This window comes from Macaca mulatta, chromosome 12 (assembly GCF_049350105.2).
Source record: "Macaca mulatta isolate MMU2019108-1 chromosome 12, T2T-MMU8v2.0, whole genome shotgun sequence".
Classification (NCBI taxonomy): domain Eukaryota; kingdom Metazoa; phylum Chordata; class Mammalia; order Primates; family Cercopithecidae; genus Macaca; species Macaca mulatta.
The window spans coordinates 66,722,300-66,737,437 of record NC_133417.1 but is presented as its reverse complement, the minus strand read 5'-3'; the positions used below and the strand labels follow the sequence as shown (position 1 = coordinate 66,737,437).

Here is a 15,138-nt window from a genome sequence, read left to right as displayed (position 1 = left end):
CTGAAGGAAGTCCTAAATATGGAAAGGAAAAACTGGTATCTTCCACTGAAAAATACAACAAATTGTAAAGACCATTGACACTATGAAGAAACTGTGGGTAATCAATTAATGGGCAAAATAACCAGCTAGCATCATAATGACAGGATCAAATTCACATATAACAATATTAACCTTAAATATAAATGGGCTAAATGCCCCAATTAAAGGACACAGACTGGCAAATTGGATAAAGAGTCAAGATCCATCAGTTTCTGTATTCAGGAGACCCATCTCATGGGCAAAGACACACACAGGCTCAAAATAAAGGGATGGAGGAACATTTACCAAGCAAATGGAAAGCAAAAAACAAACAGGGGTTGCAATCCTAGTCTCCAATAAAACAGGCTTTAAACTGACAAAGATCAAAAAAGACAAAGAAGGACATTACTTAATGGTAAAGGGATCAATGCAACAAGAAGAGCTAACTATCCTAAATATATATGCACCCAATACAGGAGCACCCAGATTCATAAAGCAAGTTCTTAAAGAACTACAAAGAGTAATTTAGACTCCCACACAATAATAGTGGGAGACTTTAACACCCCACTCTCAATACTAGACAGATCAACGAGACAGAAAATCAACAAGAATATTCAGGACTGGAACTCAGCTCTGGATCAAGCAGACCTAATAGACATCTATAGAACTCTCCACCCCAAATCAACAGAATATACATTCTTCTTAGCACTACATCACACTTATTCTAAAATTGACCACATAATTGGAAGTAAAACCCTCCTCAGCAAATGCAAAAGAACACAAATCCTAACAAACAGTCTCTCAGACCACAGTGCAATCAAATTAGAACTCAGGATTAAGAAACTCACTCAAAACCACATAACTACATGGAAACTGAACAACCGGCTCCTGAAATACTACTGGGTAAATAGCAAAATTGAGGCAGAAATAAATAAGTTCTTTGAAACCAATGAGAACAAAGACACAACATACCAGAATCTCTGGGACACAGCAGAAGCAGTGTTTAGAGGGAAATTTATAGCACCAAACGCCCACAGGAGAAAGCAGGAAAGATCTAAAATTGACACCCTAACATCACAGTTAAAAGAACTAGAGAAGCAAGAGCAAACAAATTCAAAAGCTAGCAGAAGACAAGAAATAACTAAGATCAGAGCAGAGCTAAAGAAGATACAGACACAAAAAACCCTTCAAAATATCAATGATTTCAAGAGTTGGTTTTTTGAAAAGATGAACAAAATAGATAGACTGCCAGCCAGACAATAAAGAAGAAAAGAGAGAAAAATCAAATAGACACAATAAAAAATGTGGGATCATCACTGATCCCACAGAAATACAAATTACCATTAGAGAACACTATAAACACCTCTACACAAATAAACTAGAAAATCTAGAAGAAATGGATAAATTCCTGGACACATACACCCTCCCAAGACTAAAGCAGGAAGAAGTTGAATCCTGGAAAAGGCCAATAACAAGTTCTGAAACTGAGGTAGTAATTAATAGCCTACCAACCAGAAAAAGCCCAGGACCAGATGGATTCATAGCCGAATTCTACCAGAGGTACAAAGAGGAGCTGGTACTATTCCTTCTGAAACTATATCAAACAATAGAAAAAGAGGGACTCCTCCCTAACTCATTTCATGAGGCCAGCATCATCTTGACACCAAAATGTGGCAGAGACACAACAAAAAAAAGAAAATTTCAGGCCAATATCCCTGATGAACATCGATGCAAAAATCCTCAATAAAATACTGGCAAACCAAATCCGGCAGCACATCAAAAAACTTATCCACCACAATCAAGTCTGGTTCATCCCTGGGATGCAAGGCTGGTTCAACACACAGAAATAAATAAATGTAATCCATCACATAAATTGAACCAATGACAAAAACCACATGATTATCCAATAGATGCAGAAAAGACCTTCAATAAAAACCAACACCCTTTCATGCTAAAAACTCTCAATAAACTAGGTATTGGTGGAACAGATCTCAAAATAATAAGTTATTTATGAGAAACCCACAGCCAATATCATACTGAATATGCTGGAAGCATTCCCTTTGAAAACTGGCACAAGACAAGGATGCCCTCTCTTACCACTCCTATTCAACATAGTATTGGAAGTTCTGGCCGGGGCAATCAGGCAAGAGAAGGAAATAAAGGGTATTCAAATAGGAAGAGAGGAAGTCAAATTGCCTCTGTTCGCAGATGACATGATTGTATATTTAGAAAACCCCACAGTCTCAGTCCAAAATCTCCTTAAGCTGATAAGCAACTTCAGCAAAGTCTCAGGATAAAAAATCAATGTGCAAAAATCACAAACATTCATATACACCAATAACAGACAGAGAGCCAAATCATGAGTGAACTCCCATTCACAATTGCTACAAAGAGAATAAAATACCTAGGAATCCAGCTTACAAGGGATGTGAAGGACCTCTTCAAGGAGAACTACAAACCACTGCTCGAGGAAATAAGAGAGGACACAAACAAATGGAAAAATATTCCATGCTCATGAATAGTAAGAATCAATATCGTGAAAATGGCCATATTGCCCAAAGTAGTTTATAGATTCAATGCTATCCCCATCAAGCTACCATTGACTTTCTTCACAGATTTAGAAAAAACTACTTTAAATTTCATATGGAACCAAAAATAGAGCCCGTATAGCCATGACAATCCTAAGCAAAAAGAACAAAGCTGGAGGCATCACAGTACCTGACTTCAAACTATACTATGTGGAAAAACCACACGGCACTTGTATCAAAACTGATACGTAGACCAATGGAACAGAATAGAGACCTCAGAAATCATGCCACTCATCTAAAACCATCTGATCTTTGACAAACCTGACAAACACAAGAAATGAGGAATGATTCCTATTTAATAAACGGTGATGGGAAAACTAGCTAGCCATATGCAGAAAACTGAAACTGGACTCCTTCCTTACACCTTATACAAAAATTAACTCAAAATGAATTAAAGACTTAAATATAAGACCGAAAGTCATAAAAACCCTAGAAGAAAATCTAGGCAATACCATTCAGGACACAGGCATGGGCAAAGACTTCATGACTAAAACACCAAAAGCAATGGCAACAAAAGCCAAAATTGACAAATGGGAGCTAATAACACTAAAGAACTCTGCACAGCAAAAGAAATATCAACAGAATGAACAGGCAACCTAGAGAATGGGAAAAAATTTTTGTAATCTATCCATCTGACAAAGGGCTAATGTCCAGAATTTACAAAGAACTTCAACAAATTTACAAGAGAAAACAACCCCAGCAAAAAGTGGGCAAAGGATATGAACAGAAATTTCTCAAAAGAAGACATTTGTGTGGCTAAAAAACAAGAAAAAAAGCTCATCATCACTGGTCATTAGAGAAATGCAAATCAAAACCACAATGAGATACCATCTCATGCCAGTTATAATGGCAATCATTAAAAAGTCAGGAAACAACAGATGCTGGAGAGGATGCGGAGAAATAGGAACACTTTTACACTGTTGGTGGGGGTGTAAATTAGTTCAACCACTGTGAAAGACAGTGTGGCGATTCCTCAAGGATCTAGAACCAGAAATATCATTTGACCCAGCAACCCCATTACTGGGTATATACCAAAATGATTATAAATCATTCTACTATAAAGATACTATACTATAAAGATACATTCTACTATAAAGATATAAACATACTACTATGTATGTTTATTTCAGCAATATTCACAATAGCAAAGACTTGGAACCAAACCAAATGCTTATCAGTGACAGACTGAATAAAGAAAATATGGCATATATACACCATGGAATAGCATGCAGCCATAAAAAAGAATGAATTCATGTCCTTTGCAGGGACATGGATGAAGGTGGAAACCATCATTCTCAGCAAACTAACAAAGGAAAAGAAAACCAAACACCACATGTTCTCACTTACAAATGGGAGCTGAACAACGAGAACACACAGACACAGGAAGGGGAACATCACACACTGGGGCCTGTTCGGGGGTGGGAGTCTAGGGGAGGGATAGCATTAGGAGAAATACCTAATGTAGATGACGTGTTGATGGGTGCAGCAAACCACCATGGCATGTGTATACCTATGTAACACTATGTAACAAACCTGCACGTTCTGCACATGTATTCTAGAACTTAAAGTATATTAAAAAATTCAAAGAAAAAAATTAAGATTGATGATGATTTGGGGGTTGAGACAGCAACCAAACAATTTTTTTCTTCCTGATTTTATCCTAAATGACACTAAAAATTGTATAAAAATAAATTCTTTCAATTAAAAAAGATTTCAGAGATTTAGTGTCAAAACAAAGCACACAACAAAATTTAGCAGTTCTTATGGGAAAAAAGAAAGCGATGTTCAATAATGTCATACTGAACATGTAATAACATTCTTAGTCAATGATAATTTTATTGAGAGCAGTTCAAGTAGAATGGCAGTGCCAAAGTCAGACTGCAATATGATAAGAAATGAATGAATCTAAAAATATTCAGAATCAAGTAGAGACTACTCCTTCAAAACTCTCAAGATTCAGATTGAACCAACACTTCTTCAAAAGTATGTGCTTCAAAAGTATATGCTGTTCTAAGTAGTAAAGAATTTTTTTTAAAGGATGGGGTAAACCTAGACCTCATTTCATGTGTATTTCTTCCAAGTAGCTACTATGTGTTCTGCAGGTTTGCTGTCAGGGTTCACTTAAGATCTAGAAGAGAGAGGAAACTGTTAGCTCAAATATCCAGAAAAAGAAAAACAAGCCTCTCTTAGTATTTCGTTTGTTTTTGTTTTCATTAAAATGTATTATTTATGCTAACATGTAATGGTTTTACTATTGTTATTTATATATTTATTTTGAGACAACGTCTGGCTCTATTGCCCATGCTGGAGAGCAGTGGTGCCATCTCAGCTCACTACAACCTCTGCCTCCCTGGCTCAAGCCATCCTCCCACCTCAGCCTCCCAAATAGCTGAGCAGCTGGGATTATATGCAGCTAATTTTTTTTTGAGTTTTTTTTGTAGAGACAGGGTTTCACCATGCTGCCCAGGCTGGTCTCAAACTTGTGACATCAAGTGATCCACTTGCCTTAGGTTCTGAAAGTGCTGGGATTACAGGTGTGGGCCACTGAACCTACCCTATTGCTGTTTTTAAATGAATTCATAAACACATATTTTAAAAATTTCTCTGTTTTAAGTTCTCCTATGGTAAATACCAACATATCTATGTACACAAAAGCTCTGGGGTGCTTAATAATTTTTGAGAATGTGAAGGGATCAACACATTGGTAGCAGTGTTGGTAAGCATAATCATATGATTTATTTCTAGTAAAGCTCAACAGAAATGAAGAAAATAAATTATTGGCTTGATTCAAGATAGAATATTGGTATGATGACTAGAATATTCAGTATCTGATTCATGTTTTAAAAATTTATTGAACCCTGACTGAGGGTCAGACACTGTGATACATCTAAAAATACAAAAGGAAGACAGTCTACCTACTAAGTGTTCAAAGTACAGAGAGGGGAAAAAAATAGAACTTAGCTCAACGAATATTTATTTGAGCACCTGGCAAAATCAGGGCACAAAAGTGAATACTGAATGCTAAAATGGTAACTGTTCTCATGGAATTTATGTTTGATAATGCAATCCAATAAACTATTTTTTTAACCAAAGTAAATAATGAATCAACATATTAAATTCTATTCTTAATGAGTACAATTGTTCTTTTCCTTTTTCTTTTCTTTCTTTTTTTGAGACAGAGTCTCGCTTCGTCACCCAGGCTGGAGTGCAGTGATGCAATCGTGGCTCACTGCCATTTCCACTTCCCAGGTTCAAGTGATTCTCCCCTCTCAGCCTCTCAAGTAACTGGGACTACAGGCATACGCCACCATACCCAGCTAATTTTTGTATTTTTAGTAGAGACGGGGTTTCACCATGTTGGCCAGGTTGATCTCAAATTCCTGACTTCAGGTGATCCATCCACCTTGGCGATCCCAAAGTGCTGGGATTACAGTTGTGAGCCATTACACCTGGCCTAGTAAAATTATTCCATAGCCTTCAAAGCAATTAGATAAGCAGAATACTTGCTTTACCTGGGCTTTGAACAATACAATCTGTTTTCTTTTTTAAAAAATATTTAAACAGTCTTTGATATTCAATCAATGTCCTGTTGTAATTACCATGTCCTATTAAAACTAACAGCTCTTATCTTTTAGAGTAGCTTTCTGGTTGAGTTTCTGCTTCTGTATCCTATAATCTACAAAGATTACCTAAGGCCATGCTCTAAAACTTTCAAGGGTAAATAATTGAAAAAATGTATTTTTTAAATCAGGTGACTGATGCTTATGCTCAAATTTCAGTCTTTATTATATGACTGATGCTTATTCTCAAATTAGGTAGCTCTCACTAATCAAATAAATAGATGGAAGCCCCTTCTCTGTTCTCATCCTAAATCTGAAATTTATAGAACATGGATATTTCCCTGTTCTGTGTTCACTTGATTAGTCAAGAAATCTTTAGAACTGACATTTTTCTGTTGAGAAAAATGCTGATTCCCAATTGGGGAAGTAGAGGATGAAGAGGAGAGAGATACACTGATGTACATGTACATTCCATGACACAGTAGGATCCTCTCTCACATTATCACATGTCTCATGCCCCACAGATATCTTAAAATAATGCCCTAATTTCTTAGATGGGGAAACATTTTTTGTCTGAAATATAATAAAATATTAAACAAATGTATGTGAAAGTGATAATACTTAAATTGTAGAATACTAATACAAATCAATATGGAAATACTAAGAGCTTTTATACTGTGAGTGTTTTCTCAGGAGAGTTCTGTTAAATCAGGTGTATGGCCCTCATTAACCTATTTTTTTCATTCTCCTGTCTTTTTGCAAATTTCCTAAATAGAATATGTTATTCATTATAGTGGATTGGATAATTTCCTCCCAAAATATACATCAACCTGGAGCCTCAGAATGTGGCCTTATTTGAAATAAAGATTTTGGAGATGTAATTAAGGTAAGTATCTCAAGATGAAATTATCCTGAATTAGGATGGGCCCTAAATTCAACGATTTGGATGTATTTAGGATGGGCCCGAAATCAAATGACAAACAAATGTCTATCTTCATAACAGAAAATAAGAAGACACACAGAGATAACTGGGAGAAAGCCATGTGAAGATGGAGACAGAGAACAAAGGTCTGTTGCCACAAGCCAGGGAAGACCAAGAGCCACCAGAATATGGAAGAGACAAGGAAGGATCCTCCCCTAGAGACTTCGAAGGGAGTGTGGCTCTGCTGACACCTTGACTTCAGACTTCTAGCCTCAAAAATATGAGAAAACAAACTACTGTCATTTTAAGCCACCCAATTTGTGGTAGTTTCTTATGGCAGTCATTGTAAACTAATACACTCATTAAGTTGGTTCCTTTTAAAAACTGAGGGAACAAAATGTTTTTCTTCTAGCTTTTGCTTTCCTATGTGTAAATATCAAAAACTAATTCATATAACACTGTAAAACATAATTTGGACAGATTGAAGAATTTATAATATTGAACCCCCTAAACAAGTTCAAATTTTAGCTATTGTAAACATAGAAAAAGTAATATATAATACTAATTGGCTCTTTTTACAGAATTTTCAAATATCTGCAGCCATGTATTTCAATGAAAACATTATTACATTATTTAGATGAAATCTAGATGTATATAATCCCATTTGTTCATTTACAACTGAATTTTGATTTAATGCCCCTTCTGTGATCTACTGCATCTGCTCTTCCTGTTAACAATAACAACAAATTTCCATAATAGGTTGGAGAATCTAAGTCAAGGAAAATAGTGGTATGATGCATCTTTTATGTTCTTACTTTAAAGATCTTCTACTTTTGAGACATACACCTGTTTGAAAAGCTGATGAAAGCTTTTTCCAGTCCCAAAAATCTACAGACAAATTTTTTACATAGAAAAATTTACATGCTCTATCACAGAAATCACAAACCCCTTGAAATCTATCTACAGCTTCTCTAATAGTTCCCAAACTCCCAGGTTAAAAACATCTATATTTAGGCAACTGTAGAGAGTTGACAGATGTTGCATGCATTTTGGGGTCATGTATACTATTCAGATAAACTGCTATTGTTCTTTCTTTAGACTTTGGAATTATTTACTCAAAACAAGATTTCCAAGGATATTAACAATGGTGCTTACTTTGGCAGCACATATACCATAAAGGGAATATTAATAATATATTCTAAGTGTCACTGAAAAAATTTCTTTACACTATGAAGTTTTAAAATATTATATTCATGGGTGTTAATTTATTATCCCTTTGGAAAACATTTTTCTAAAGGAGATTTTATAGTGGAGACATGGGAGAATGGGATTCAATACAGAGAAATCTGATTCACAACAAACTGTCCTGAAAAGAGGACCTCCAAAAGTTTTATGTATACCTAGTGGGGGAAAATGTTCCCAATGAACTTGAATAAATACCTCATCTGTCATTAGGGTTGCAATTGATCTGCCAATCTCATGGTACTGTTGACCCTTTCCCAGGGGTCCCAGAAGAATGAACAAAAATCTGTAATTAAGAAGAAAAAAATGTTTTAAGGTAGAAATATAAAAATAATTTTAGTAATACAGAATCACTCATCTCAAAGGAATTACTGAAAATGGAGATTATGATGTCAAATACTTTCATAGTTTTTCATAGTTCATTATTATTTTCAAAAATTTTACCATGATTGACTCTTATGCTTAAGATCCTCAAGCAATGGGAATGCATGGTTTTCTGTTTTTTTGATTGATTTTTAATCACAGTGTTTCTCCGTTTAGTTATCTGTAGAGTATGTGCAGTTGCTATTGGGAATTTTAAGGATTCTACGATCCTTAAAGAAGGAAAGTGTGAAAAGTAAAATCTGATTAGACCTTTCTAAATAGGAAGGAAGAAAACTCACTTGTATGCAAAATGGCGAACAGTTCAAAGGGGGCAAAGGTAACACAGTAGCAAAACAGAGAAAATATAGAGTCAAAAAACAGTGGGTGTATGTGCAATTTTCATTATAAAAAATTATTGTCAGGAATCAAAGATCAGCCAGGTAGAAGAAAATGGGGAGTTAATGATCTATTATTTGTAATGCTGAGGAATAAAAATAGTGTCTGCACTATAATATTCCATCTAAATTAGGTCGAACATTTGGCAAATTCATCATCACAAGTGGTGCTTTTAAAGAAATCAATAGATACTCTAACTTTAGCACACTGGTGATTGTTCTGTCTCTGAGAAGGTCAATCCTTCTGGGAAATTGTGAAAATTAAAGAATGCCCTATATTCTGCCATATCATTCTATGGTGTTAATTTGTTAAATGGTTTATGCTATTAAGTATGAAGACTAATGGCTTTACAAAGTGTACTAAAATAGTTACTATAATTCTACTCCTCATATAGGTATAATCTTTAGAGATTGTACATGTTTTTACATGAGGCAAATATTACACAATTTTAGAGGATGTGACAATATTTTTGTGTGTGTGTCAGTGACAACTGAACCCAAGCCAATTTCTACTATGTAGAAATGTCCAGTTGACATTAAAAACAGGAATGGTTTAATTTGGTGGCAGGTGCTTTATCAACTATAATAGTTTTTTAAGAAACTTCCTAACCTATGTACATCTTGCTATTTTTCAGGTTTCCATTCCATGGGCTATTTTTAAAGTTCTAAAAGATTATTTTCTGACATTTCTACTGTGTGTTGCCATTGTATTAACAGGATGCCCTTTTGTCCTCCCCAAAAAAGGATAATTAGAAACCCTGAATGGCTTTCTTTATCCTGTTTGTCCAACTAATCTTCTTCTATTTTTCACCTTCCCTAACTAAATAGTCTTGTCTTTAAATCTCTTCTCATACAGTTGCTCTACAGTGGCCCTAATTTTTTTCTCCATTGTTCTCTACACATATTTTGCTATCTCAGTGTGAAATAAGGTCACTTAAACCCGACAGTTTTCAAATAAGGGTATATAACCCCATCACGGCTTTTTTCTACTTGTGGGAATTTTTCTTTTCCTTCTTTTTAAATACAAGAACTATCATTGTCATAAATAGCCATCATTTGCTCATAGTTCACCAGACACCTTCCTAAGTGGTGGAACACAAAGGCACTGCTTGGCAGACTGAAAAGAAATTTTCAACTGCTATAATAGTAACTCTACAATTAACAAGTTTAACATCTTACATATGAATCCCAGACTCCCAGAAACCTTGGATAGGTTACAGGTTGTCCATAGAAAATATATAACCTGAATCACATAGTCAGATGCCACTTTAATGTGCTCAGTTCATCCTTTCCCTTTGTACATAAAAGTTGATGTGTATCAGAAATCTCAATAACCCTCAAACAGGATAAATATAGACTTCTTTCTATAATCTGAACAGTAACTAGATTCCTCCCCCAAACCATAGTCAGACATAGGTACTTAAACACTGAATCCCATTCCAGTCAGCTGAGTTCTTACAAAATGAGGCCTCTCCTGGCTGTGTATTCCATAGTTGTAGAATATTTTATCCATAATCAAAGCAGGGAGTTATGTAATCTGCTATATTTTGAGTTAAGGCCAAAGATCCATAGAGGACATATATTCTACAGTTGATACAGTACTTGAACTTTTCATCAAGTAACTTGGCTAAGGCATTCAATGTTTGGAAGAGGAGGCACACTAACAGCTTTTGAGATAGCTGTAGCATCAAACAAAGGGCACCAGCCATATGGGAACAGGGCCCTAAATAGACATGTTTTGCTGCAGGAAAGGACTAGAGTAAAAGGCTATCTGCATTTTGGAATCACACTGATGGTAGGAGTATGGAAGAAAACAAGGTTCCTGGGTAAATTGCTTGGAACCTAATGTGCTAAAGTCAATATTCTGTTTTTCCTTCCTTTCTTTTTTTCTTTTTTTACAGTTTTAGTAATGGATAGCCTTATTCTAAAAAATGAGAAACAGCATAATTCAGTTTGTATTATCCCTAAGTTGTTATTTTATTGTTAAATGAGAAACAAGTTCCGATCATCAAATTAAATTTGTACTTTTAACTCTGATTCAACCACACTGCGATAATACTTCTACCAGTGATTCTACAGACCCTGTGTGTGGGAAGCCCACTATGCCTAGGATTGAAACATATATTTGATGCTATCCTAACGATGGCACTTACATGTATTTTGAAGGCCTTCTTATTCAAGTGTAAGCAAACCTTAGTAACTTTGCTATTTCTGAATTTGACCACACTCATACACAGGATCCTTTCTTTCTTTAGCAGACAATTTAATGCAACCTTTGAGAAAAAGCTAACATGTTACCACTTCTTTTACCAAAAACGTAAAAAAAAAAAAAAGAATTCATATGGCTTCAAGGTACCTTGAGATGAGGAATATGCCTAAAATGAAACAGAAGCTTGAGAGAAGGGAGGAAATAATAGAATAATTTTTAAAGCACTTTTCCCCTCCTCCACAAACAAAAATTAATAGTAGTTTTGTGGATTTCACATTAGTTTCTAGTCAAAACTCTAACAGAAAATTACCTTGAATCCTCATTTTCTTTCCACAAAAAGATAGTTTAAGAAAAATACAAAAGACGCTTTTATACTCTTTACCTGGTTGGGATTGGGACTTCAGCCAGTCCTTGAAGCAATACAGCTGGAGACAACCTGACAAACGCAACTACAGTTCGATCCAAGAACTCCAGTTCTCCCACTAAGATGTTTGATGCTTCAGCACCTGGAGGAATCTTTTTCATAAAGTGCAGATCAACCTGCAACCATCACCAGGTAAATATGATAAATCAAAATTGGAAAAATCTGGTAAATCATATTCTTGCACAGTGCTTCACATATAGTAATCCATGAATAAATATAGTTTAAATAAATACACACAGTTAAACATCTCATTTGCCCTTTTTCTATAATAACCTTTTTTCTTTACTTGTGGATTATTTTAACTTGTCATCAATAAGATGAGCACTCTAGTTCTTCTACTTATTATTTTTAAACAAAGTTTCTCCAGTCTCAACAATCTTGAAATTTTAGACAGGGAAAAGTATGTGAGTTCAGTTAAATAACTATTCTTTAACCGTAATTTAATTAGCATTTGCCAACAGATTTGATATTTCTATACTACATTACCTAACTTTTGTACATAATACATTTTAATTAATACTCAAATATGCTTATGTCAAAAGAAATATAATCATGTTTCTCTTTACAGTATAAATTATGACTTTAACCTTCTTCTGTTTTCTAGTTGTTCTATATTCTTCACATTCTATATTTGGCCTGGTAATTCTTCAATATTGGTTTTTCATCTGAGAATTTAGATATGACACAGTAGAAAAAATCAGAATAAAATATTAACATTTGGAGTTACTGAAGAGCTATAGTTGAATTTCTGACATGAGATGTTTGTGATTGAAATGAATGTACACAAAGCAAAAGTGATCATTAACAAGAAGAAATGCTAAAAATAAAGGCTGAAGTCTAAAAAATGAATGCAAAATATCCTTAACAATAAGTATCAATTTTATGTACAGGGCCTCAGTGAAAGACAAGCAGTGACTTTAATGTAAATTGTACAAGATCTATGTCTTGTTTCTAATTCACTTGAGTTACTTTTTATGAAGCTCTGTTTTTAGGGGAATAAGAATTTATCTGCTCTAGTAATTGATCTTATGCTCTGATATTAATGAAATGAGGGCCAAAGATCAAAGTGAGAATAGCCGAGAGAGAGAGGAATGAGCTCTGGCAAATATGAGGAGGCTGAGAAGATTTTTTTAGCCTAGATAGTTCTTCTGCAGGTTTAATGATTTGAGAATATTTTTCTCAAAAATTTAAAATGAAAAAATCCATGGTAATACTTTAGTGACTACATTAAATATGTTTCTTTCTGAAATCAAGATCATAGTACAACTATTTGGAAGTTTTACAACTAATTAATCTTTCCAAAGAATAAGGATACCACAAAATATATAACCTAGTATATGAAGCATGTATTCTTTCACAAGGATTAAATATAAAAATATCCTACAGTACTCCATCAAAAATATTAAATAGAATCATTATTTTATTTTAAAGGAAAGGAAGAATGATTTAACAAAGCAAAACTGCCTATAAAAATGTATAATATTATACATCCAAAGTTTTTAAGCTACAAATGTACTCCCAAATATACATTTGTAAATTCATAATTCATGTACACTGGATTATATAGCAAATATTTTTGCTTTTGTGGACCTGATCTTTTAATGTATAGATAGCAAAAGTATTTATTTACTATAATAAGTAAGGTTAAATTTCATGCGATTTGTTGTGGTATTTTTGTAGGTATTTATCTAGCTAGGAGAAATGTACAGATTTAAGATGCTTTAAATTAGTAATGCTTTACATTTTCATTGTAATGCAAAAATTCCCAAGGAGGGAATAGAAGATTTCCCATAGACTGTTAGCTCTGTGAGGAAAACATAATAAATTTCATAATCCTTTCTATTACTAAAATAATAAACAGTTTTCTCTCTCAATGGAAAGAACAATGATACAATATAAATATACTGAAATAAAATTTAAAATGAGAAAACATCTTTTTAAAAAATCTAGTAATTCTTTGGGAGGCGGGCAGATCACAAGGTCAGGAGATCGAGACCATCCTGGCTGATACGGTGAAACTCCGTCTCTACTAAAAAATACAAAAAACTAGCCGGGCGAGGTGGCGGGCACCTGTAGTCCCAGCTACTTGGGAGGCTGAGGCAGGAGAATGGTGTAAACCCGGGAGGCGGAGCTTGCAGTGAGCTGAGATCCGGCCACTGCACTCCAGCCTGGGCGACAGAGCAAGACTCCGTCTCAAAAAAAAAAAAAAATCTAGTAATTGGTAATATAAATTATATTGATAATGCCTGAAATTTAAATTCCACTTTGAAAATTCTATAAACTCATTTATTGCTTGACAAATGCCATTGTCTTAACTACTAAAGTCTGTGACTCAGGGAGGTGGTGATTATAGAAATAACTGTTTAAAGATGAAATTTAATTAAATCAATAAGTACATAGTATGTTAAAATAGTTGAATTTTGTAAAAGAAAATATATGGTCATTACACATGATCTTTAAGCTTACAAAATAGCTAATATGTCATTGATACCTGTTATTTAGAGAAAACATTAAAATATACAGAATTTAATTTCAGGATAAGCAAATTCATCTTTTGACTTCAAATGGAATAAGTTATAGTTCTATAGCACATATCTGAGGCAGCCATTGTATTATACTCATTACATTATTCTTGGAGTAATCATATATTTTGGGAAGTAATTGATTATGTATTATCTAATTATATTATTCTATATTAGGTAAAATTATATATTATATTATTTATGGGGCAACCCTATATTTTGTGTTTGTGTACTATATACTTCATGAAGAAACTTATTTGACAAACAAACTATCTTTTTTTGTTTGGTTAAGTTTTTGGTGCGATCCCAGCTCACTGCAGCCTTGAACTTCCTGGCTCAAGCCATCCTGATCCTTCCAGTTCAGCCTTCTGAGTAGCTGGGACTACAGGTGTGCCACCATGCCTGGCTGATTTTTTCTAGATTTTGTAGAGATGAGGTCTCACTATGTTGCCTAGCTTGATCTCGAACTCTTGAGCTAAAGTGATCCTCCTGCCTTGGCCTCCCAAAATGCTGGGATTACAGGTGTGAGCCACCATGCCCTTGGCCCCCTAAGCAACTTTTAATATAACAAAATATTATGTTTAAAGACCTGACTGTGACCTCTTACGAAATTATAAATACGTAAAGCAGGTCTAGAGAATCTAGGTTGAACTACATCCCTAAGACAATTGTCAAGTGGAACACAAACACTTGGAATGGACAAGAAGGAAATCCTGGAAGTTTCTGGTCCTCTGGATAGGATCTTGAAGAAATCAAGCTATACTCTTCTGGGTCTGTATTTACACTCATGCTTCTGGGCTCTCCAGACCTCATCTTTATGTTAATAACAGAAAGATTTCTTTCTGGGCCTTTGATACTTAAGCTGTGGATGAGAAACAGTTACATTTCTAGGGAA

At 34.6% G+C, this 15,138-nt stretch overlaps 1 protein-coding gene across 8 annotated transcripts in view; it reads right to left on the bottom strand.

Annotated features, from left to right (window-relative positions):
* SLC4A10 (solute carrier family 4 member 10) overlaps nucleotides 1–15,138 on the bottom strand; it is a 387,026-nt gene that overhangs the window by 95,828 nt on the left and 276,060 nt on the right. For all 8 annotated transcript variants that reach the window (NM_001266840.1, XM_015110179.3, XM_077956433.1 and 5 more), the window contains 2 exon segments: nucleotides 8,529–8,616; nucleotides 11,680–11,837. In NM_001266840.1, the coding sequence (NP_001253769.1) occupies nucleotides 8,529–8,616; nucleotides 11,680–11,837 (246 nt within the window).